The 25,932-nt window shown below is 42.2% G+C and overlaps 1 protein-coding gene across 1 annotated transcript in view; it reads right to left on the reverse strand.

The window, feature by feature from the left end:
- Window positions 1–24,015: 24,015 nt before the first annotated feature.
- The window catches only part of TGFBI (transforming growth factor beta induced), a 43,028-nt gene continuing 41,111 nt past the window's right edge, over window positions 24,016–25,932 (reverse strand). The window contains exon 17 of the mRNA XM_035105495.2: window positions 24,016–25,763. Coding sequence (XP_034961386.1) covers window positions 25,723–25,763 — 41 coding nt within the window. The 3' untranslated portion in view covers window positions 24,016–25,722. The remainder of the gene's footprint in view (window positions 25,764–25,932) is intronic.

Below are 25,932 nucleotides of genomic sequence, written 5' to 3' on the forward strand. Positions count from 1 at the left end.
AAATTTAATTCCACATTGCTCAGGTCTATGAAGCAGGGAGTATGCAAACAAAATTGTACAATCCATTTATAATCCATTTATTTATTTTAAAGCAAGCAAATATATTGAGTAGGTATTCTTCAGGTGCTCCCTCCTTCAGAGGTTGATCAGGTAGCCACTGAAGAGAACACTTTGGGGCTGCAATCAGCACCTGTAAGTTTCTTTTCAGGGATATCTGTCTGGCATAGGATTGGCAATGCTGTAGAGGCATCGTTTTATTGTAAGCCCCCTCAGGTACAATGTTCCTGAGTAGAAAGGTACAGAAATGTTTTAAACTAAACTAATAAATGGTTCTTATTGGTGTAGAGTAGGGTTGCTCCTTCCCTTGGCATCTGTATGGCAAACACCCGATATATCTTGCATTAGAATAGACAGTGGAAAATCAGTTCAAGCATCAATTAAGAACAGCAGCAGTATGATTCTGGTCTCTTTCAATCTCAACGCTCCTTTTGGTAATCACAATGGCTGGATGTCACCCAGTGTTTACACTTCAGTTGTCACCTGATAAGTTCAAAATTCAATCTAGATGGGCTTTTACCCTAAGGCTATCATCTAGGTGGTCTTCATTATTTTTATTTAGGCTTTTCTGAAATCCATTTAAGCCTTAGTGGTCCACGGTCAATCACATATATTGCCAAAACTACACTTGTTAACAGATATAGTCTTCTTCTTCTTCTTCTTCTTCTTCTTCTTCTTCTTCTTCTTCTTCTTCTTCTTCTTCAATCACTCATCGCTGAGTATGATTGTCTTCCATAAACAAGGTTTTAACAATGAGTCCGTAAGTGACTGTGGAGGTCAATTCTGGATCCACACATCCTTCCACAGTGGGGACATTGTTTTCCGGGCGGGAGTTGATCACGGTGTGGTTTTGCCCAGCGTGCCTTCCTCTTAGCACGTTTCATATTGCACTGTGAATCACTGAGTGATTTTAATTAATTATGTTTTGCCTTAATAGCTGCAGAAATATGTTATGATGCCAAAAAATAAGGCATTTGAGGGAAATATTTTAGAACTGCAAAGTGGAATGAATGCACGAGATCTTCCAGATTTCATTTAACAAAAGTTAAACCATTCTACTTTCACCATTCAAGCAAAGTCTGAAACACTGACAGAGCCATCCATACTGGTGGCTAAGGCTTTGCAGACTGTTAATGATAATAAGCATTTTATTTCTATACTCAGGGCCCTTTGTGGTACCTGAGAGGCTCTCAAAAATATGACTGAAACTGGATACGAACATATTTCATGTACCTCAGTCGAGTATACCTGAAGCCTCGGTCCAGTATACCTGAAGGAGCATCTCCACCCCCATTGTTCTGCCCGGACACTGAGGTCCAGCGCCGAGGGCCTTCTGGTGGTTCCCCCATTGTGAGAAGCCAAGTTACAGGGAACCAGGCAGAGGGCCTTCTCGGTAGTGGCACCCGCCCTGTGGAACGCCCTCCCATCAGATGTCAAAGAGAAAAACAGCTACTAGATTTTTAGAAGACATCTGAAGGCAGCCCTGTTTAGGGAGGCTTTTAATGTTTAATAGATTACTGTATTTTATTTTTCTGTTGGCAGCCCCCCAGAGTATAAATAAAAAATTATTATTATTATTATTATTATTATTATTATTATTATTATTACAGTCATACCTCGGTTTAAGTGCGCCTCGGTTTGAGTATTTTCAGTTTAAGTACTCTGTGGACCTGTCTGGAACGGACTAATCCACTTTCCATTACTTTCAATGGGAAAGCTCGCTTCAGGTTAAGTACGCTTCAGGTTAAGTACAGACTTTCAGTGGCGTAAGAAGATGGTGGAATACATGGGGATAGCTAGGCTAACATCAAAAATAAGACAGCAAGATAACGAAACGTATGAGAGGGAATGGGGAAAATATGTGAAATATATGGACAGGATGGTAGAAACATAAATAAACCAGCAGAATGAAAACAACCTCATAATTAAAGCTTAAACTTTAAACTCCGCAGCTCACCTGGATTCACTGTAGACAACACAATATGGTGGTGGGTCTTGCCTCTAGGATACAGGACACTGTAGGCAGGCAGGCAGGCCCATCTGTCTCTTTTGCTTCACGTTCCTTACCTCAGGAGGATAACAACTGTTTTCTCATTTTGAAAGGAAAATCAATGGTGGGGTGGGGGTTATTGCCAGCATCAGGCTATTTATAATATGTTGAACAATAGCTGACCTTGGAAAACTACAGACGTTTGGACCAGCCAGCGCTCTCATTGCCTCAGAGTATCAGATACCCACCCAACAGCCTGGGGCTGGCTTCCCCAGTTGAGGTTGCCAAGTTGTAGCACTCAGGGTGGAGACATCAGAAGAAAGCATAAACAAAGCTAGGGAGTTACGGCAACACAAGCAGTTTGCGTGTTTTGAAGCAAGCACATTTTGGTTTCCTTCCCCCTTGGCCTCTTCTGTTCCCCAAATCTTTCGCTTTCCTTGCTTTTCTTATCTCTATTGTTTTAAGAAGCAATCATATAAATGCTGTATGTATGTCCTGTAACTCTGGTTGAGTCCGTTTCCTGATTATGGATTTATTTTTCTACTTTTCAAATGCCATTTTGAGGAGATCGAGGCCAGGCAAAGTGGATTTGTGGCCAGTCATATGAGGGCAACCAGTGCTCTCCATCTCTCTTTTGTCCACCCCCTCCACCCACCATTTTTCTCTGGATATGCAAGAGAAGGGGACAAATGGTGCACAATTCGTCTTATGAAAGCTGCCAGATGCTGATAACAGAATGTGATACAGTCATACCTCGGTTCCTGAACGGCTCCGTTTTTGAACGATTCAGCTCCAGAACGCCGAAAACCCGGAAGTAAATGCTCTGGTTTTTGAACGTTTTTCAGAAGCTGAACGTCCAATGTGGCTTCTGCTGAGTGCAAGAAGCTCTTACAACCAATCGGAAGCCGCAATTCGGTTGTCAAATGTTTCGGAAGTCGAACGGGCTTCCTGAACTGATTACGTTCGACAACCGAGGTTTGATTGTATTAGGTAATTGCATGTGTGTGTTACCTTTACACGTTACATTTATAGCCTGCTCCTTGACAGCCTCCCACCACCCATTTTCTCTTCACAACAATCATGTGAGGTAAATTAGATCGAGCGAGTAGGGATTTCAAGTTTGCTCTCCAAACTTCGCCTTAGGCTGACACTAGTTTGCATTAAGGGATGTTAGGTTTGGTTTACTGAATTTAGGAATTGCTTGCCCGTCGCAAAACGTCTCTGTTGTTTACTACGAGGATGAAATTCAACAAGAAAAATGCAGAAAACATTTTAAAAACATAATATAAAAACATTCAATCACTGGTGCTGCCCAAATGCCTGGTGAGACAAAAATGTCTTTGGCATTGAAACAACGGCAAGGTTGGTGCCAGGCAGGCCTCCCTGGAGAGAGAACTCCTGTGAGAGGCTGCTGAGGGAGAATTGGGGGGGGGGGGAGAGATAAAAGGCCTGTTCTCTCATGCCCACACTCCAGACTCCCCTTTATGGTTGGACACAGTGAAGATGACAATCACAGGGTTTCAGGGAAGTTCATATGGAGAAAAGTGGCCCTTTAGGGACAGAAGTCCCGAGTCACATAAGGCTTTAAAATTGAAAATCAACAGCTTGCATTTGGGCCCAGAAACAAACTGGTAGCCAGTGCTGCCGAGCTGGAAGCACTGTTACATGTTCACAAAGAGAAGTCTTTCTGTATGCTACAGCTGCGGCCCAAATACTTGTGGCCAAAGGGTGGAAAGAAAAGGAGGCTCCGAAAATAACAGAATGGCAGAGTAAATAGCAGGATTTTGCTGAAATAGCACAATTAACGAATAGTCTCAGAGGCAATTCAAAAGAAATCTTTTTAAAAATAAATAAATGGGAAAGATATAAGAAATATGCTCAAAAATATAGTAAAAATGTAATACCCATGACAGCTTTTGAGTGATACTAAAAGGAAACAGAGTTGAAGTATAATTGTTAGGATGTAAAAGGAAATAAGAATGTATAAGAATAATAGTTTTAGAAGTTGGTAATAATGGTATTGACATTCAAGTATAAAGAATAAGTCTATACATGTGGAATTAACAGGAAGTATAAACCTTTTTCTCTCCCCCCCTTTTTCCCTTTCCCTTTTTTTCTTTTTCTTTTTTTGTTTGTTTTCCTTTTCCTTTTATCTTCTTTTTTTTCTCCCCGTACCTCAATCTTTTTTTTTATTTAAGGGTGGTAAATAGCAGGAAAAAGAAAAAAAGAAAAGCAATGATGGTTTTCCATATTGTGTTTGCCCTGCTGCGTATAATGTATGTAAGTTTATTATATACTTTGTATGGTACGGTACGGGATGTTTTGTATGATATATATATTTTACATTTATGAAGAATAAGCAATAAAAAGGATATTATTATTTTTTTAAAAAAGGAACCACTGTTACATGTTCATGCTTCCTTGTTCCAGTTTGCAATCTAGCTTTTTATTTGTTTGTATATCAAAATTGTAAACCGCTCTTCATCACAGGGTGGTTCGCAACATAAAAATACAAAATGGAAACACAAAATACATAATAAAACAAAAGCAAAAGAAACCAATCATCCCCATCCTGCAGACCAGACACGTTTAAAAACCTGTTGCATTTTACACGGCATTCTCCAGTTTCCAAACCATTACCAAAAGCAGCCCAACGTACAGCACATTGCAATAGTCTTAGTATTAGGTCGTACTGAACTAGCAAGACCTGAGCAGTGCAGGTCATAAGTGCTTCATGGTTCCTAAAATGATTTATTAAATCGGGAAATGGAGTACGCAACCACAACTGACAGCACCTGCTTTGTAAGAAGTCCCAAATTAAATCATCAGAATCTACAGTAAAATAAACAACAGGCAATAGGATAGGAGAACCATTGGCAGTACTAGGCTTATTTTCAGACTTCGTCCTACCCATCATTGTAAGTTTTTGATTCTTACAGGGAATTAATTATGAGTTGGAATCTATTTGCCACATATAATATGTGATTAGTTAGGCCTCATGCACAGCAATCCCTTGGTCTAAAACTCTAAAGGGAACGGATTACCATAATTATAGTTGGCCACTAGAGGGCTCCATTGCTTTGGGCTGTGGAAGCTGTACTAGTAGAAATTTTAATCGCTGGAGGCTGTCTTTTTGTTTTCATGCCTTTTAATCTTTTGTATTATATTGCTTTTAAATAATCATGGTTTTCATTTTTAATTGATCCTTGTTAGTTGCCTTGAGATTGTTAAAGGACTTCCGTTCCTAAGGGACATAGTACCATAATGGTAGTTTAGCACACTCTGAACTTTCTCCCATTGAAATAAATGGGTTTGAAAAGTGCTTAACTTTATATCGACTGAGTCATTGTTATGTAGTAGAATTTTAAACATTTCTTTACTAAAAAAAGATGCCTGGTTGTGTTATTTCTTTTGGATGTCTTCATGTTCAATCTGATCTTTTTTTCCTTTCTCTGACACATAGGTGAAACTCGATAAGAAATGGGCCCAAAGCCAACAGTGGAGACAAACAGATAACTAGGCTGGGATCTAAAAAAACACCAATGTGGGTACTTGAAAGTGTGCCTGTGCAAGCATATGAATTCTTCTGATTAAATCTGCCTCCTGTAGCCCCTCACACCAGATCAGATCTATCAGGATGTCACTCTGGGGTCCTCTTAAAAGGAACCCCTTCCTACAAGCAGTTATCATCTCTTGCCAAGGATATTCCTCCAGCTTGTGAAAGGTCCTATGTGGGTGATTTGATCATTCAGGATGTAGGTAGCTGGGTGTGTGATGGGTGTGTAGACCACATGGTGACTTTTGGTTTTGATTTTAACATCACAGTAAGTTTAGGATCGGGAGGCGGGTGGCGCTGTGGTCTAAACCACTGAGCCCAGGGCTTGCCAATCAGAAGGTCGGCGGTTCAAATCCCTGCAACGGGGTGAGCTCCCGTTGCTTGGTCCCAGCTCCTGCCAACCTAGCAGTTTGAAAGCACGTCAAAGTGCAAGTAGATAAATAGGTACCGCCAGCGGCGTAGCTAGCCACCGGGCTGCCTGGGGAGACAAACTCGAAGGCACCCTGCCGGAGGGCGAGGTGTCCATCATGCTCATGTGACACACGTCACGACGCATGCATCATGACACGCGGCGCACACGCTGTGGCACATGCACGCACAGAAGGCATGTGCCGCGGCGGCGCGGCAAACCCTGCGAGCAAGCCATGGAGTGAGGAAGACTCGCTTGCAGTCTCCTCCATGGCGGCGGCCATGTCACGCGGCAGCGGCGGTGGTCGTCAGAGGTGGTCAGCCCCGTCCAGCCTGCTGCCCACTGCCCAGCCTGCTGCCTGGGGTGGCGCGCCCCCCGCCCCCATTACTACGCCACTGGGTACTGCTCCGGTGGGAAGGTAAACAGCATTTCCATGTGCTGCTCTGGTTTCGCCAGAAGCGGCTTAGTCATGCTGGCCATATGACCTGGAAAAACTGTCTGCAGACGAACGTTGGCTCCCTTGGCCAGTAAAGCGAGATGAGCACCGCAACCCCTGAGTCGTTTGCGACTGGACCTAACGGTCAGGGGTTCTTTACCTTTAAGTTTAGGATCAAAACTTTTTGTGTTTCCTTTTCCTTTCCAGAAAACGAACCTCAGCATCTCGCAGTGATGTTAAGCTACAATAATATTAGATACACTGCTCAGTTTTGGTGTGTGGTTCTTTCTTGCGTGTACATCGCTGTCTGGGCAAGGGCTGCTGCGCACATGGCTGCTGCACACTGGTTCAGCTTGGCTGGCAGCAATCTCCATGCTCTCAGGCTCCTCCGTTGCACTTTGCAGAGTAGCAATGACAGCTCACTATTTGCAGAGCTTGTTTTACACTAACAAGACACTATAGTACATTCTGCACCTCGCGTATCCTGACACCATGACTGGCGCTATTATTACCATAGATCTCACTGCACAGTACAATGGGGTAGGCAAGGACACACACATGTCTAAATGAAGAGAGGCCTGTCTCAAGCACACTCACTAAGTCAGGGCACACTTTCTCCCAATTGGCCAACTCTGGCACTTAAAACAGTGTTTTTTGGCTTCCTGACATAGGGGACCCCACCTCCACCTCCTAAAGCAAGCTGGGTTGGCCTCTCTGTTTATTTTCTGGCTCTGCTGTGAAGAGAGAGGTCAAAGCCTGCAGACTCCTCTCAACCTCTTCAGAGCTTTCCTGTGGTATGGTAAACTCATGGTGTTTAACCAGGCTATTAAAATACTCATGAAGCACTTAGAGGTTCTATTTAGAGTCAGGCAGTCTATACATTTTGCTAAATAATGATAAAAAATGAAGACCCGCTGGCTTTTTAGTACAAATTTCTCCTAATACACATTTCCACAAAGCCTATTTCCCCTAATATAATGACATTTTGTATACCAGTTCCACGAATGTTTTATTTTAATGCACACTCTACCTTAGGAGGTGCAATTTTGTGCATGGAAAAGTATGCTGCAAAATTCAGAGGAGTGCAAATTTCCAAGGATGGCTATGTTTCAGTTGGTGTGTTGTTTCAGAAAGTGCAAATTAGGTAGGTTTGCATTTAAATGTGAACTTAATCAAATTCCTCCCCATACCTAGAGTTTACATAGGGGTAGAATCCATGTGTGCCAGGTAGATTTGGGTTTCACCCTCTGCTTTTGCCTTCTGTAGAGAGCATATACACATGCAACTTGTGCATGCAAATTACTTAATTAAAACACATTTCTGACTTACTGAAAACATTTAAATCCTGAAACTTCTTTGATGGTAAATGTAGGGCTGAGGTTATCCCTGATTTATGTATAAATGTCCTTTTTCTGATCATAGTTGATGGTGTTTGTAAATAGGTATAATTTTCCATCACGAGTAATTTTTCCTCTATTCCCATTTGTTTGGAACTGAAGAAAGCTAAAAGCTTTCTTATCATTCACTTTGAGTCAGTGTTATTTTTGTTCTATAAGCCACATTCCAAATGAAGGCCAGATTTCACGATGGCATCAGAGCTGAAGCAGCAATAATTCCGCTGGAGACTAAACAGATTTCCCTAATGTCAGCGTGATTTTCCCATCACAGAGGAAATTTGAACATATAGGAGGCCTTTAACTAAATGTGGCATATTGCAAGTTGTGCAATGGACGCTGAAACCCTCTGAAGAAGATACATAGAGCAGAGAGTAAGCACATATTGACAACACAGCCAGAGTGATTCCATGCGCAAAATTAACATGCTTCCATTAATTTTGTCGGCCTAAGTGCTCAGACCCTGTGAAGTCATCAACTCCCAACATTACTAGAGGATTATTCATTTAGATGTCACAGAATGCAAAGAGTTATCTAATACAATATTGACAGTCCACATGGGCTAATCATCGTTTCCCCTCTCCCACATGAACTCAGCTCTCTCATTGAACTAATGCCTGCTGGGAAGCAGAAGGCAAAGAGCTTTATGTGGCTGTACTAGGTGCCTTCCTTCAGCTCAAGGGCTGTCAAGGCATTCAGCTATAGAAGGAATATGGCACTGCTGCTGAACCAATTATAATTTCTCAGCCAGGGAGCCATTACTATAAAGAAGAAAAGCATTAGATGCCGATACGTCTGAGGCCTACAGAAGACAGGACAACTAACGCCCTCTGCCTGAGTTATCTTTGCACATGGATCCTTTATTACTGCTTTCATTTTCTGTGCAGTTTCACACAATAAACTATTCTGCGCACACAGAGGAATACTTCAGAAACACTGCCATTTCAGTATAGAAAGGCCATGCAGAGCGATGTGGATAAATACTTGACCCAAAGAGAAATGGGACTGAACTCCCAGCTAAGCCATGGAGCTTACTGAGTGACTTTGAGCCAATCATTCTCTTGTAACCTGACATAGCTCACAGAGTTGTTGCGAGGATAAAAATGCATTAACCTGATGTGTACCACTGGTGTAGCCTGGCAGGGGTACAGGGGCGGGTGCCCTGGGTGCAGTTTTTTTTAGGGGTTCAACATTTCAGCCTCAATACAGCTGTGTGCTTTCATTGCTTGGCCCCATTGAAAACAGCTTCTCCATGTGAACCTGGAAGTGACCTCTCCTTACAATGGAACGACTCTTCTTTGGTTATCTCTGCAGCTGCAATCTCCTGGGTGACGCAGATACCATTAGGAAGTTGAATGCTCGTGCGTACTCAATCCGTTTCCCTCTCTCCCACCCCCCCCCCCATGCGTGACCCCAGACACCGGCAACCCACGCTATGCCACTGTCGTGTACCATTCTTGAAGCAATAGCAGAATGCAAATCTAGGACACAAATATGGTGCCTTTACTTTTGCAAAATGATAAGGAGATAGTAGACCTGGCTGCCCAGAGTTCATGATGGAGCTAGTCTAGAACTCAGAAAGCCTTGATTCCCAGTTCTCTCACCACACATGGCTTTCTTCCAGTGATAAAAGAAAAGAAAACAGCTATTGACATTTTGTGAGCTAGCTTACAGTGGAAAAATGGTTTCTCGGAACTGACTGAATGTCAAGCGACATCACTGAAACAACAGCTTCTATTTGTTTCTCGAGTAAAAATAATGGACATGGCTCCCAAAAAGAAGGGGTGAGATGGAGTTGACAGCTTCTGGATGGAGGTTTTGCCAGTCTTGCAACTACAGTGCTCAACTGAGTCTCTCTCTTTTTTCTTTTTTCTGACTTAATGTGAAACATTCCTTGTTGAGGAAATAATAGATCCAAGGAATAGCAACCACATTTAAAACACTCTGCAGATGGGAATTGCCTGAAAAGGAAAACCCACAAGAGAATGAAATATTTGATTTGCAGTAAATGGGAGGAAATTATTTATGAAATTGCTAGGAGGCTCAGATCTAATCTGCCACGGGGTGGGTGGAGGAAGCAAAAAGCCACTTATAATAAATATTAAAAAAAGGTAAAGGGACCCCTGACCATTGGTCCAGTCGTGACCGACTCTGGGGTTGCGTGCTCATCTCGCATTATTGGCCGAGGGAGCCGGCGTATAGCTTCCAGGTCATGTGGCCAGCATGACAAAGCTGCTTCTGGCAAACCAGAGCAGCACATGGAAACGCCGTTTACCTTCCCGCTGTAGCGGTTCCTATTTATCTACTTGCATTTTGATGTGCTTTCGAACTGCTAGGTTGGCAGGAGCTGGGACCAAGCAACGGGAGCTCACCCCGTGACAGGGATTCGAACCGCCGACCTTCTGATCAGCAAGCCCTAGGCTCAGTGGTTTAACCACAGCGCCACCTGGGTCCCAGCCAGCCAATTAACTGGTGGTTCTTGGTTCAATTAACTGGTGGTTCTTGGTGGTTCTTGGGCTTAATACAATAAGGTATATTCTTTAAATTGAGTAATTTAAAGTTTATAGCTAGATCATATATCTTCTTCTGTGTTTACAAGGTATCTAATTTAGAATACATTTAAAAATAAAAATAATGGAATTGGGGCAGGGGGATCAAGGCTTTCCCCTCAGGATGTGCACATACTAGCTTGGTGGTTCAATTAACTGGTGCTTCTTGGTGGTTCTTGGGCTTAATACAATAAGGTATATTCTTTAAATTGAGTAATTTAAAGTTTATAGCTAGATCATATATCTTCTTCTGTGTTTACAAGGTATCTAATTTAGAATACATTTAAAAATAAAAATAATGGAATTGGGGCAGGGGGATCAAGGCTTTCCCCTCAGGATGTGCACATACTAGCTTGCCAGCTAGCTGCTCATTTCCATGGGTTTTTAACCCAACTTGCACTCAACAGCTCACAACTGATAGCAGTGTTTCAATTAGAAGCATGGCAAATGAATCATTTTAAAATAAGCAGCATTTCTGGAACAGGCCCACCATGATCCACTCTTTTCTGGTGAGTTCCAGATCCACTCCAAAATGCATTTGTTCATACATTTATATACCACCTTTTCCTCCACAGCACTCAAGTTGTTGCAAGGGTTCTCTCCTCCTCATTTTATCATCAAAGCTACCTTTGTGACGTAGATTAGGCTGAGAGATAGCGGCTGGTCCAAGGTCACCCAGTGAGCTTCGTAGCTGAGTGGGCATCCACACCCCAGTCTCTGAAGGTCATAGGGCTTCTTTCTCAGTTGGAACTCACTTCCGGCACCATGGCACAGAGGGAGAGCTGAAGACAAGAGATGGTGGCTTGTCTAAGGTCACCTACTGAGTCCCTGACAGCAACAATAGTTAGTTGGGGAGGGGGCTTTCTCACTGTGTGACTCAGTCTCTTGAGACTCTTTTCTGAGGCAGTAGATCGGGAAGAAAAGAAATGGTGTGTTGTGATCAGCAGAAGGGAAAAGATGTGTGAGCAGAACCATTATACTCCTCTCCAAAACGGTTTCACTCTGCCTAAACCTCAGGCAAGGTTCGGAATTCCTGCAGCAATCCATTATGTGCTTGAGTATTACCAATTCCTTTTGTGCATGATCCAGAAGATTTGGAGTAGGGGAGACACTGCTGCCCATCACACTGTGTGGAGAGATAAACCCACCCACTGATTGGCATTAGACTTGCTCTTGTCTGTCACGAGGAAGACTTCAAACAGCTCCCTATCTTCATTGGCTTCAACTCTCCCAGTGCACCATGCAGCATCGCATGCAGCAGCTGTCCAAGTGGACCTGCATTGTGAGAAAGGAGTAGCCTGAGATCCAGTGAAGGGATCTTGTGCCAACTCTGTGGAAGCCCAATTCCCCCTTGATACTGCAGATCCATGCTGCTCAGGATGCCCACCTGGAGAGGTTTTTTTACTGAAGAATTTAGGAGGTGAACAGAAAGATAGGTCATGAAAGTTGCAACCACTGATCCATTGTTTATATTAGTGACCCTAATTCTATCTTCACAGCAAACCTGTGTATAGATAGTGATTGTCCCAGGGTCACCCCAGGAGCTTCATGACTGAGTGAGGATTTGAACCCAGGTCACACCTAACATTTCCCCTCCTGCAACACACTGGCTTCCATAATACTGAGATGGCAATATTGGTATGTCTTCCAAGGCTGTTGAAAGAAACATAGTAAGTTAACCACTGCCTTGTGGGACACCTTCAGGAGAAGAAAAGGCTAAGGAGTAAACCCTACACAAATCGGAAGTTGGGTCCCTAAGACGGTTGGATGGTGTCTTGTACACCTCCTTCTGGCACCTCCTGCAGCCAAGCTGGTGTCAAACTTATTGCTCTGCTTTCCTTTGGACCACATCAGTGAGGCCTAGAAGGGTGTCTTGCTGTCTGGGCAGCCCAGGATCTCCATGCACACTGTCCAGGTTTGTGCCCCAGGGAGGTTGCTTTGGTGCTGCTAATGCAGCAAAAACAAGACAGGAAACAGCAGTTGCAAGTTACTGGTCTCTGCAAGCACTGTGATTCTCCAATGGTTTGACTTCACCCCTGGAGGCACACTCCATTGTCTCTCAAGACAAACGGATGCCAACAACAACCCATAAAATAAGAAGTAGGGGAATGGAAACAAAACAAGCACTGAGCATATCATGAAACAGTAGCATCCAGAAACCTAGAATGATTTTTTAAAAAATTCTTTTTCTGCACACTGCTACTTCAGAACAAAACTTGAACACCTGCCGGATTCAATCAAATGTTAACATCTAATCAAATTTTGGATGCAGCACCTAAGGCCTACGTGTTTGCCAACTTTCAAAGTAGTTTTCGGGATGTGATTGGGGCAGAGCAGGGGTTGGAGAGAGCTTGAAATTGGCAGAATTTAAGTTAAGACGCAACTGCTAAAGTCCGCTTATTATGCAGAAAGAGAAGCTTTGCCAAAAGAAATTGCTCAAGGCCATATTCAAAGTCTTGCCACAACCCACAACTGGTGCTAAAGGTACAATTGCTGTTTTGGTGCTCCTGACTTTGAGGTTGCTAGAAAAGCATTCAATTAAAAGAACTCATAAAGTGATTTATCAATAAATTGGGGAGATTAGATTTTTAAATTTAAAACACCCAGTTCACAATGTGTTGATGGTTACAAATTAAGCTCACAATGATTCTGTACAGCAGACACATGATTTGTGAAAGACATCATCAGCATCCGGCCAGATGCAGAGATGGAATCTGCCATAAGCCGCTATTAATATTGCTTGTTGCTCTTATACTAGGTATAAATCCTGGCTTCCATTCATCATGCACTACTCATTAATAAATCACCAGGCAGCAACTAATCTGATCTGTTATTCTTCACTTCTAACCATCCAGATTCCATGCAGGAGGGTAGCAGGGACTGTGAATAAACTTTCCATTCTGTCTTTCTGATGCAACAATAAACTTTGCGAGGTCCCAAGTACATCAATCATTTCAGTTTAGGAGAAATGTATTTATTTAAAATAACTTTTCCAATGTTGAAAAAAGTGCTAACTTATAAAGGCACAGAGCACATGAGACATAGATCAATACCCATAAGGGGGACATCAGGATTCGCTTGCCAGGCCTGTACGAATGAAGGCAATAGAATTACTCCTGTGGCTTAAGTAAATGACAATATGAAATCACATACGGTAGGTTGAATCTGCAGGTTATGCTTAATGGTTTACCATTTTGCTCCTCCCTCAGTGTGAACAGGAGCAACAAACCACAGTCACTTCCTTAGCACTGTATCCAACCTGGGGAAACATCGCTTGTTGAACCATAGCGATTTGTACAAGGCCACGACTCAAATGCCCTCTAAATATTGTTGCTTCCTAAAAGCATATTGACACCCTTATACTATTGTTCCTAGCTTTAAACTCCAGGGTAGTTTTCAAATGTCTCCAGGGTACTTTTCAAACTAACTGGATCGTTAAAAGAACATGGTAAAAGGGGGCAGCTCTTTACACAAGGCCATGCATTTTCCAGTGGCAAAGTCTGAAAAGTTTCAGATTTACCAACTGATCCTGCTTCCTGTCTTTGTCTCCCACCTGAAGATACTGAGGTGATTCCTGTGCCCAGAGCACAGTGGAAGAGCAGTGGGTTGGATCTATCTGAGTAGACCCACTGAAATCAATGGACATGAGTAATTTAAATTAATTGTTTTCAATGGGTCTGGCTCTATGACATAGACACAGCTCCATATATTCAGATCTCAGGGAATCTTGGGTAGTGACTGAAAGGTCTAAACTATTTGGTAATAAAAGAGTTTCAGTTAAGCACTAGAGCAGGCATCCCCAAATTGCAGCCCTCCAGATGTTTTAGCCTACAACTCCCATGATCCCTAGCTAACAGGACCAGTGACCAGGGGAGATGGGAATTGTAGTCCAAAACATCTGGAGGGTCGATGTTTGGGGATGCCTTCACTAGAGGCTATTCATTCACATTGGGCTTTGTGGATTGGGAAAGGCAGGCTCTTGAAGGGACAGGCTCCCAGGAGGACAGACTGGGGCAAGAAGCCCTTCAAGGAAAAGACAACACCATCAGGCAATTGCCTAACAAAACAGCCTTTCTGGTATTCATCAACTGTTGGCTACTACAAAAGAGAGGTATGCTTGGTCAGAGTGAGACAAGTCCAAGTACAGGGCTGCAGCAACTTCTATAATTTGTGGAACCTTTGGCAATCACTTAAGCTTCTGTCATTTCAAAGGATCATCTTCCTGTCATATCCCCAAAGGTGAAACCCACAAATATGCTGGTGCAATTCCATATCTAAGCCATTTAACCTAGCTTTATGCCTTTAGGTGTTATTTAAACATGCCTCTATTTCAAACAAATGCACCAACCTGTTTTTTAAAGGCACTAAAAAATTCCGTTTTATTTTTCACAGCTCTTTGTTATTAGCAATGTGTTCTTTGTTTTGGAAAATCTCCTGATCCAACTGGAAACTCATAATATTTTGCAGGCACTAAGTGCTCTGCACAATATATCTTTCAGCAACGGTGTCTTAAAGAAATGCATGCCTGCACAATAAAATGCTACTGTCCATTCTGAAAATAGATATCCAGGCAGTTGTGTAGGAGGGCTTGTTTGCAGGATGAATACAAAGGGTACTTCTCAAATGCTTTGTCAACATATTTTGAATTTAGCCAGTCTTCAAATGCCAAAATATGGTTTTGCAGTGGCAAAAAGCTCACGTACCAGGAAGCTCAGAAGTAGGAGAAATGGTCCCTGGCACTTGTCATTGGCTAGGGCATCCCATGTGTTTCAGGCCATGCTCCAGGGCTGTGCAGAGGCACCAGCCACCCATCCATTTCCTGAAAGGGAAAAGCCAATCCTTTTCCCAGGCAGGTGGGTGGGAGCAGGAGTTCCTGCCAGCTGCTTTCTAAGTTGCTGAATTGTTCATATTGGAAACATCTCACAAATCATGGAAAATGTCATTACGATGAAAGAAAATCCAAGACAATGCTAAGCGGCTCTCATTAGCGTAAGGAAATTTGAGGGAACACAACTAGTTCATCATCAGTTTACTCTGCCGCTGCCAAGGGAATATAGCACCTAATATAAATGCTGTGTGGTGACTAACAATTCCAATCTATCCAGCTATAATAAAGAGAACTATAGTCACGCCAGGAACTCTGATGTTGATTTTCCATATTTGTTTCCTTTACTTCAAGTTCAGCTCGCAGTGTGCTGTTAATTGTGTGTATAATTCAGTATCCTATTTCTTCTTCTTCTTTTTTAAATCTTAGGGTGGTTTTGCAGCGGGGGAGGAAATGGGCCTGGAAAAGAGAACTGCTTGCTCTATTGCCCCTTGCAATAGCTTAATCATGGGAGGTGAGGAGATGGAGGAGTTCTCTCTCTCTCTCTCTCTCTCTCTCTCTCTCTCTCTCTCTCTCTCTCTCTCTCTCTCTCTCACACACACACACACACACACACACACACACCTACCTCTCATACTCCTGGCCACAGAGGCACCAGCTTGCAAAGGCAGTTGGGGGGGGGAGCAATGTCATGTGCATGATGTCACACATGTGATGTGCAAGAAGCTGGAGTTTCATATGCCCCACCCAATGGAGAAGCTCTCACATGGGTTCAGTCACCACTACCACCGACCATCACTTGCAGCCGGCTGTAGCACGATCCAGGAGAAGCTTTCCGGTTCTGCTGAATTTGTAACCTGAGTCTCAATGAGCCATAAAATAAGGATTGTAGCTGTGGTGTTTACAGATATGTCTAGCCACTGAGATCAGCACCCCTAAGCACAGTGACTGTGGGAGTGATCCCTTGTTTCAAGCGTGGGATGAATCAACTTCTACAGAAAACCACAGACTTTATTTCACAATCTTCCCTTAGGGGCCAAGCTAGATGTGACTTTGAATCCCTCTAAATGACACTGAGGGGAGATTTCATCCCAATCTAAATAGCAGATTCAGACAAAGCTATTGTCATTCGAAACACAGCAGGGGTGGAAATGTGCACGGTTAAATGTACTGAGAGGTTTAACTAGTCCTGTCTAATTTGGACCCTGGAATCTTTAATGGAACTGAACAGAACTCACCATCTTTCCACACAAAACCCCACTTCTGGTTATCCCTTCATCTCAACAGTATAATTTAAGGCTGCAAGAAGCAATTTTGTTTCTGCTATTGTAAAACAAATATCCTTCCTGATCCAGTGCCAAACACCTAGAGATCTATCAGCACATCACTCATATCGCCCCACCCCTTGATCATATAGCATCTTACAATATTGTTTAAAACCAACACAATCTCATGCCAGTTATTTATGTTCCCTTTTTATGTCCTGCCTTTCAACCAACAGTACTGGAAGTGACTTCATACTTATTTTCTCTCTAGGAATTTATTTTGTAAGCCATTTTCCTGTTCCCAATGGGACAAAGAGGAAAATGGGACAAAGAGGCTAGCGACTCTGTGGCGGCTAAACACCAAGTGCTCGTTGCTTCAGCCTTCTTCTTAGCCTTCTCGCATTTTCACACCGCCACCCCCACTTTGCTGTCTGACCTAAAACATACACGCCACGCCTCCAGTCATTTATACAATGATATGATTGGTCATTTATAGCAACTACATAACAATGACTGTTGCTTGTCTCTGTGTGTGATATATGTGATATATTGTTTCTCAGTACAGTAGTACCTCGGGTTACAAACACTTCAGGTTACAGACTCCGCTAACCCCAAAGTAGTACCTCAGGTTAAGAACTTTACCTCAGGATGAGAACAGAAATTGCATGCCAGTGGCATGGCGGCAGCGGGAGGCCCCATTACCTAAAGTGGTACCTCAGGTTAAGAGCCGTTTCAGGTTAAGAACGGACCTCAGGAGTGAATTAAGTTCGTAACCAGAGGTACCACTGTAATAGCATGTGGGTGGTTTCACCTTTGCCTTTTGCATTGTCTGTTTGAAAGATCTCAGGAGTTGCACCTCTGTCATGCCTCTTTTTCCTACTGCTGACTATTTTACCCTGGGTGGCCTCCAAATACAAATGAATGCTCCCACTGTTACACATTTAACAACAAAGTGTTGAGAAGGCGCCTAATGAGATGCACGCACATGTCAATAGTGCATCTGCTAGAGAGGTTGCTGCGCGGTTTCCTTCGGCCGACCACCCAAACATCAGCCCATGGGTCAAATCAACTCCAAGCCCTCTTTGTAAACTAGGAAAACAATGTTCCACTTTTTCCACACACGGCTGAGAAAACGCACACTTTACAATCGAAGCCCCCTATGTATGGAATTTCCCTTGGAACAGGGCACTGTGCTAGTTTCTTTCCCTGTTTTTAAATTCATTTGCAGAACAGCAGTGAAAAGTTTAAGGGAGGAGATCATTGCAATAAAAAGAGTTTGTTTAATGCTGTTTTAAAGATGGTTGTTTCCAGATCGTTGTTTTTTTTTTTAACTAAGAAAGCTCATTGTTGGAAATGTTCCCTTTTGATAGCCCTTTCAACTAACCCATTCAGTAGCCTAGAGGTCCTACACATTGCCCCCACCGCACCCCTTGTCCTTACCTCTGGTAACAATATTCTGGTAACTGATGATCCACCATTGGAGTCTGATGTACTGGCTGAAAATGCCATATTATATACATTAGATATATCAGTGGGCACAAAATGTCACTGATAGGGATGGAGGAGAAATTTGCTTCAGTTTGCATTTAAAGGCAAACATACCTAATTCACACCTTTCCAAAACAATATGTGAACTGCAATACAGTCATCCTTCTTCAAAATTTGCACTTCTCTGAACTTTTAATTTTTAACACTTTGAAATATGAATGTTTCCATTCAGGATTTAAACCATGCCAAATATTACGTTGCAGAGATGATAAGGCAGCACCCCAAGCAATCTCAATGACAAGCATCCAAATCAGGTATTAGGAACTTAATGACCAAGCTGGCTGGGGCTGATGGGAGTTGGAGTTCAACAACATCTGAAGAGCCTTTCCAGATCTAGGGTTGCTTTAAACAAGAATGGTGATAATATTTTAATGAATTTTGCTTTGTTGACATTATTTATATCAGTACAATTTAAAAAAATCCCCAAATTAAATCTGCAATAATAATAATAATAATAATAATAATAATAATAATAATAATAATGTCTGGGTTTCCCCAGCCACTCTGGGTGGCTTCCAACAAAAGATTAAAAATAGTACATTAAAACATCAGTCATTTAAAAATTCCCTGAACAGGGCTGCCTTCAGATGTCTTCTAAATGTCAGATAGTTGTTTATTTCTTTGACATCTGATGGGAAGGCATTTCACAGAGTGAGTGCCACTACTGAGAAGGCCCTCTGCTCTCTGCAATGGAGAGGAATTGTGAAAGAAAATAGGGAGGAGTGGGTCAGCATTCATGGATTTTGCTAAATTTTACAGGGCAGCAGGACCCCTGGGCTAACTGAAAGAGGTACAAAACATCAGACAAGGTTATGAGAGAGTGGCATGGGTGTGTGTGGAGAGAAACATGGATAAAGCGAAGATGTCAGAGGATTATCAAGGCATCTCCTCTCTTGTTAGTTCCCTGCAGGCTTATTACCTGCATTAATAGACAGGTATTAGAATGTGTACAAGAAGCCAGTTCTGCAGAAGGGGAGGTTCAAGCATTGATGCATCTGGAATATGCCTTAAACATGATGTTGAGGTCTGAGCAGCCAGCCTCTCTACCTCTGGGGCAGCTGGTCCTGCTGACCCCTCTTCACCTGGTCCAGAGAGTCAGGCTTGGAGCTACTGCTCAGGGTAAAAGGTACGAATGGTTCTGTCTAGGTGTAGTTAGGAGTCAGTAGCGCAGACTCGCAAATGTCTCTGGATGAATCTAGTCTCTTGTTAGGAAAAAGTGGGTGGGTGAGATTGCTTCACTGAAGCCCACTTTTAGCAACAGTTGACATTTAGTGCTCCTCTTGAGAGGATAAAGGTTTCCAGCTATTTTTCTCTCTGATGGACTATAGTCAGAGGTGTCTGTGCCAAGAACAAAGTATTTCACAGGCATGGAGCCTGGGGTAGTGCTGAACTTGGCAAGGAATGATCCTCAATAAATCTCTGGAATCCTCTCATTGAGAGCACAATAGCAGAAGCTGTTTTGATCTGAGTGAATTAGATTTTTTCCCCTGTTGGTCAATGTTTTAAACAAATGGAGCCTCCTCCCGGTTTTCATCAGACGGCTTATAATGAATGTTGGTGGAGAGTCCATCACATAAAGAAAGGCGAAGGCTGAAGAAAGAGGAGAGGAGAGGAGGAGAAGGGCAGAGCTATGGCAAAGGCAGTGCAGGGCACTGGCGTGTTTGTGCCACAACAATCTCACCATGGTATGCTGCTGTGACTCAACCAGATGGAGGTCAAAAGGGGAGTGCAGCCCTGCTCTGTGATACCTTAACATATGATGAGGTGGTTCATTCTTAGGTGCCATCAGTCTTTACCATGTTTCTTTGCTCCCCTATGCTAAGTAAACAATGTCGCATGGGAGCACTCCACATGGCCAGATGATTTGCATAATTTGTTTACACTTGTTTTGGTTTTTTTAAAAAATAAAAAACATGCAAAATTGCACAATTTAAAATTTTCACAACTGTGAATCTAGGTGGACTATTAGTATCACAGATAGCATTATCTATGTGGTGGTGCTGAAAGGGTGTGACTGCTACTCCACCGTGCAAATGATGTAACCACTCAGGTGAATGTCAGTGGATAGGATAGGTCACATGGGTCATGTCCACCCAATAACCATTTTCCAAAAAGGGAGAGGATCCACTCCTATGCTGCTGCAGATAGGAGTGAATGTGGCCCCTGTATTATCCTACCAAGTAAAGGTAAAGGTAAAGGGACCCCTGACCATTAGGTCCAGTCATGACCGACTCTGGGGAGCCGGCGTACAGCTTCCAGGTCATGTGGCCAGCATGACTAAGCCACTTCTGGTGAACCAGAGCAGCACACGGAAATGCTGTTTACCTTCCCGCTTGGAGCAGTACCTATTTATCTACTTGCACTTTGACATGCTTTCAAACTGCTAGGTTGGCAGGAATTGGGACCAAGCAACAGGAGCTCACCCCGTCGCAGGGATTCGAACCGCCGACCTTCAGATCAGCAAGCCCTAGGCTCTGTGGTTTAACCCACAGCGCCACCTGTGTCCCTTTATCCTACCAGGTAGTAAGGTGAATATCCTCACAGATCAGGGTACAGATGAGTGGTAAGATGTATAGTAAAAAGGCAACAGTTTTGACCCAGAGGGCTAGAGTGCATGAATTTAATGAGCCATGAATTTGATCATAAAAAATTCTACATGAACAAAAAGTGGAGATAGTAACTACTGCTGATACCTCATAGAGTAAGGAAGCTCATAAGCATTGATACAAAATGGAAGTAAAAAACAGAAACAGAATTCGACCAGTGTGCTAAATGTGATGCTGATACAAAACTGCCACACCCCATAATAGATTTTGTTAATATAGGCAATGAGCCACAAACACAATGGTGCCACTCTGAATAGACCTGACAGGTTAGGCTGTAATCCTATACCTTGGAGTAAGTCCTATTGAACTTAGTGGAATTTGCTTCTAAGTAGACATGCATAGGATTGTCTTGTCAGTTTATTGCAGGTGAGTAAAAATGACTTTCAGATTTGTGACTCACTTGCTTAGAACCAAATAGGAGTTGATATTTCACAGTGATCATTTAAAGTTGCCTTCTCCTGAGCTGGCAATACAATAGATGTTTAAGACTAGTTTTGAAATATGTGAATAATCCTTCCTTTTTCAAAAGTTCCTCTTTCATTTCCTTGTTTGCCTTTAGAACATCTGTGAACTTGGTTTTGCTGGGCTGGGCTTGATTTTTGTTTGTGAAGTCTGGCTGGACCTTGGTCTCCATTCACCCCTAATCCAGAACACAGAACACTGCAGACTTTAAGAATTCTCCTTTTGGAGAGCAGCCGTCTCTGTCAAACTATGCTGTTCTGGCATAGTTCTTCTGCTCTTAAATGTATATTTCTCCTGCGAGAATTTGGTCTGCTTGTTTTTCTTCGGAAGCACTCAGTTCTTATTTGAAGGCATTGAAGCATTTTCTTTTACGCCCATTGTTTATCGGAATCTCTCTAGCACTTAATAGCGCTATGCTTCAGTGCACCATTGCTTTTTGTTCCAAACCACAGTATTGCACATGCTATTCTCCCCATTCCCGGGGATATGAGGAAAAGAAGTAGCTCTAAGAGGTCAGAAGTATTCTCTTGAAGGAAATGCTTCGACTTCTCCTGCATAAACATTAGGTCTGCTTATACACTCGGGCTTCGGATGAGGTCATTTATATTTGAATATTCCCCCGTGGAAGAAAAACAACAGCCTGGCCTATTCTGTGACAATCCCTCCTCTCCTAGTTTATGGTAGGGGGCAGGGGTTTCCCCTCCCATTGAGTAGGGCCACAATTTAAAAGTCACCTTCACTACCCCAGAAATGGAAATTCTTGGAAGGCATCACCACTTGATCCTGTTGTTGATTTAAAAGAGGATTCCTTTAAAAGAGGATTGGACAAATTTGTGGAGGATAAAGCTATCAATAACTATGCTCTGCTAAGTATCTGTTTGGCCACTGTGAGAATAGGATGCTGGACTAGATGGGCAAGTGCCCTGGTTCTTATGCTTGTATGCTTGGACAAACCTGCATCTTGTATTTAAAAAGAGCATGGGAGTCCCTTGAATGGGATGTGTAATACTAAGTCAAAACTGTGCTGAAGCAAATTGTTTCACTTGGTATGGAAAAGGGCAAGATTCCCAGAGCTTAGCATGAGCAATGGCAAGGTCAATGGGAGGCATTGGTCAATGGAAGGCTTGACTATTTCCCCTTTCATCTGATTCTTGTGCACACCAGAATGCTTTAAAATGGTGTGGAGGACCTGTGGCTCTTCAGATGTTGCTGGACTTTGACTCCCATCTGCCCCAGGAGCATAGTCAGTGGAGTCGAACAGCATCTCAAAGGCCAAAGGTTCCGTCAATAAGTTCTACATAGGAAGGGGCATGTACCACCGAGAAATCCAGCAGCGCCATCATTAAATGTGGAAATCTAGAGATGGTATTACACCATGATGACAGATGAATTAGGCATGGAAGAGAATCAAACTTTTGCTGAAGCATTGACTGACTGGCTGGGTAATCTTGGATAAGCTGGAATTGATTAATAGTGCCCTACTTCCCAGGATTATTGCAAGGATTACTAATTGATAGTGCCCTGTTTTGCAGGGATGTTAAGAGTGTCCTACTTTACAGAGTTCTGAGAAGGACTACAAATGCACAAAAAGTCCTTTGAGCTAAGTGTTATTGGGAGAGGTAGGCATTTACTGGGGTACCTGGCAAATGAACTCTTAATGGTGCCAGCTGGTAGCATTACCATATCATGTTCATGAATATGGCACCTATGCAATCAACAGAATAGTTTGATGCACAGATAACAAAACACTGGGAACAAAATATTTGTTCTCCAACTATGTTTCATGTTCACAAAGCTCTTGATAATTGCTTAAAGCCTGGCTTTGCCAACCATGTGCTACTTTATTTTTATTTATTTTTTGGGGGGAAAACTTTCTTAATCACATTTTTGTAGTTGTTTTGAGTTACAAATAAATAATGAGTCCAAATAGTTACAAATAAATAAATAGATAGTGGGAGAAGGGTGTCTTTAAGCTATCTCAAGAATATCTCCAAAAAATTAAACAAAGAATATTGTAAAATATTTATGTAACGCTTTCAATTTCTCTCCCCCTGCCCCGCCAATTCTACTGCCAGGCCTCTGTGCCATGCCATATATGAATCTGAATGCTTGAAGGTGCCCACATTTGAAAATGACTGCTTTGTATCAACACTTGCCATATCAAGGAAAGTTGCTTTTTGAACCTTCTCTCTAAATGAGAAATGAGTGTGATTTTCACATGGAGATACAGTGGAACCTCGGTTTATGAACACCTCGGTTTATGAACGCCGCGGACCCATCTGAAACGAATTAATTCACTTTCCATTACTTTCAATGGGAAAGTTTGCTTCAGTTTATGAACGCTTCAGTTTATGAACAGACTTCCAGAACCAATTACACCCGTGCTTCGGGTTAAGTACGCTTCAGGTTGAGTACTCCGTGGACCCGTCTGGAACGGATTAATCCACTTTCCATTACTTTCAATGGGAAAGTTCGCTTCAGTTTGTGAACGCTTCAGTTTAAGTACTCCGTGGACCGTTTGGAACAGATTAATTCACTTTCCATTACTTTCAATGGGAAAGTTCGCTTCAGTTTATGAACGCTTCAGTTTATGAACAGACTTCCGGAACCAATTGTGTTCATAAACCGAGGTACCACTGTACTGTCAAACAAATAAGTTATCATGTGCAAACTGAGCTGGCAGTGTTCTACTTCCTCACTGCCAGGATAGTGTGAGGTAAAACTCTGAGGTAAATGGCTGAAACAAAAGCTTTACACAATGTGTAAAATCTGCAGAAAGACTTTGCAGTATTTTGGGGTGATACTCATGGGATTTCTTAAGCTATCCGAGGTAAAACTGTGTCCCTAAACAAAATATGGTGATGTCACTTGTAATATTACTGACACAGTCAATTTATATATTTAAAAGAAAACCCAAGTTTTATTACAAATGAATTGTTTATTTGAAGGTTTTGATGAGGGATTGCTCTATGACCACATTACAGAGAGGATGTATTGCCAGGCTCAGGAAGAAAAAAAAGATATTAAAGTTAGAACCATATGTGTAAACAAAAGCTAATTGACAGCACTGATCAAACCATAGCTTATATCATGCAAATTCCCTAATATCATCAATGAGGCTTAAGAAAAGAAAGAAGCTAAGGCACAGAATTGCGTGGAACATTTTCAAAGCACAGGAGGGAAGAAAATAAAAACCACATGTCCTTGCTGAAGTACACAACTGTCATTGTTCAGAGAGTGCCTAGCAAAGTCTCTTAAGACTACAGGCCACAATTCAGAGAGCTTGTGTTAGAACGTGTGATAGCTTGTCCACACACAGGCAGCTTTTTATAAGTGTATGTTACATCGACACTCTCCCCTTTTTAAAGAAAATCTCCTGAATATCTGACAGGTTTTGTTCTCTATTGGGGTGGATGAATGAGAAAGCTTCCACAGCATGTAGGGAGCTAGTTCTGTAGCACCTGTATTGTGACCTAAATAGCCAGTTTTAATTGAGGGCACAAGCTGTACTTTTACATCCTTTAAAATGTCCACATTCAAATTTATGTCTAAGTCATGCCTAGGCTGTGTGCTCTGAAAAACAGTATTAAGATTTTACGTAATTGCTATGAAGCTTGTTGCCTTCATTTTCAAAATGTAGTTGAAAGCCCAAACCAACCCCATTAACTATGAGAGACCAAATCAAAATATCCTATCTGGAAGCTTGCAAGCCTCAAACCATAAAGTGTGGAAAAGTCACAAAGTTGGATTATTACTCTAAAGCAAGACTCTTTTACTCTGTTTTTTTTAAAAAAAGAAAGAAAAAGAAAAGCACCAGGGTACAGAGACCACTCATGATCCTTATGTACCTACCCCTACACATATAGAAATGAATAATAAATGCTTCTGTGGCTATCTTCTAAAATATTTCACGACAAAACTCTGTTAAGTAGGAAAATACTAGTGTTAGCACCTTGTAGAAAATGGACCATTCATCCCACTGACCCTCAAGAACACAAATTGGACAAATGAACTTCACCAATCTTGGTTTTAGCAGTGACTGTGTGCAAAAGTGCAGGATCAGTCTACGTATCTGCACTCAAAGCCATGTAGACAGACTGTAGAAATTTAAGCCAACCTGAGTCAAATTCAGGCTGCATTTCTGAATAAACTCCCTTTCCTAAAGCCAAAGCCTCAGATATTCAATACAGAATTCTGAGAGTAAGCCAGTGTGTGTTCTTGACAGCACATGCAAACCTTAAACATTTTTATTAAATACTAACCAGAGAGGGATAGATTTTAGTGTGTCTTGCAATCATAGTCATTTTTAGCTCTTGCACAACTGGAGGCTGGGCCTAAATAATTTTGGAGTAGACACACATACCTGAGGCTCCCTGAATTCTCAGCTACCAATTGTAACAAAATTAGGCTTATCAAACAACGGTTTAAATATATATGGCTTTTATTTTCTCTCCTTCATTTCAGTTGAAAAAAAACCATAACCTTTGTGTAATACATGGTGGCATGTGTGTATGTGTGGGTGTTGTTGGTTTTTGTAGAAAACAAAGTCCTTCTCTTCAGCAACCCAATGGCAAAAGCTAGCTGAATCCTTGGTTGTGCTTTACATATACAGAATGGCTGTTGCTTTAGTGTTTCATTCTGGCTAACAATCTGGAATACACAGGAGCTGAAAAAGGAGAGAAGCAGACGCTGTCATAAGCACAACTGCATTAATCATCTATGGCTGCATCAAAAAGATAGTCAGAGATCTTCTCAAATTAAAATCAGTAAACCATTTGCTACCACTATGTTATTCTGCTCCTCTCTAAAGCTGTTCACAGCTAAATGAAAACTGA

The sequence above is a fragment of the Zootoca vivipara genome, chromosome 2 (assembly GCF_963506605.1).
Source record: "Zootoca vivipara chromosome 2, rZooViv1.1, whole genome shotgun sequence".
NCBI classification, from domain to species: Eukaryota; Metazoa; Chordata; class Lepidosauria; order Squamata; family Lacertidae; genus Zootoca; species Zootoca vivipara.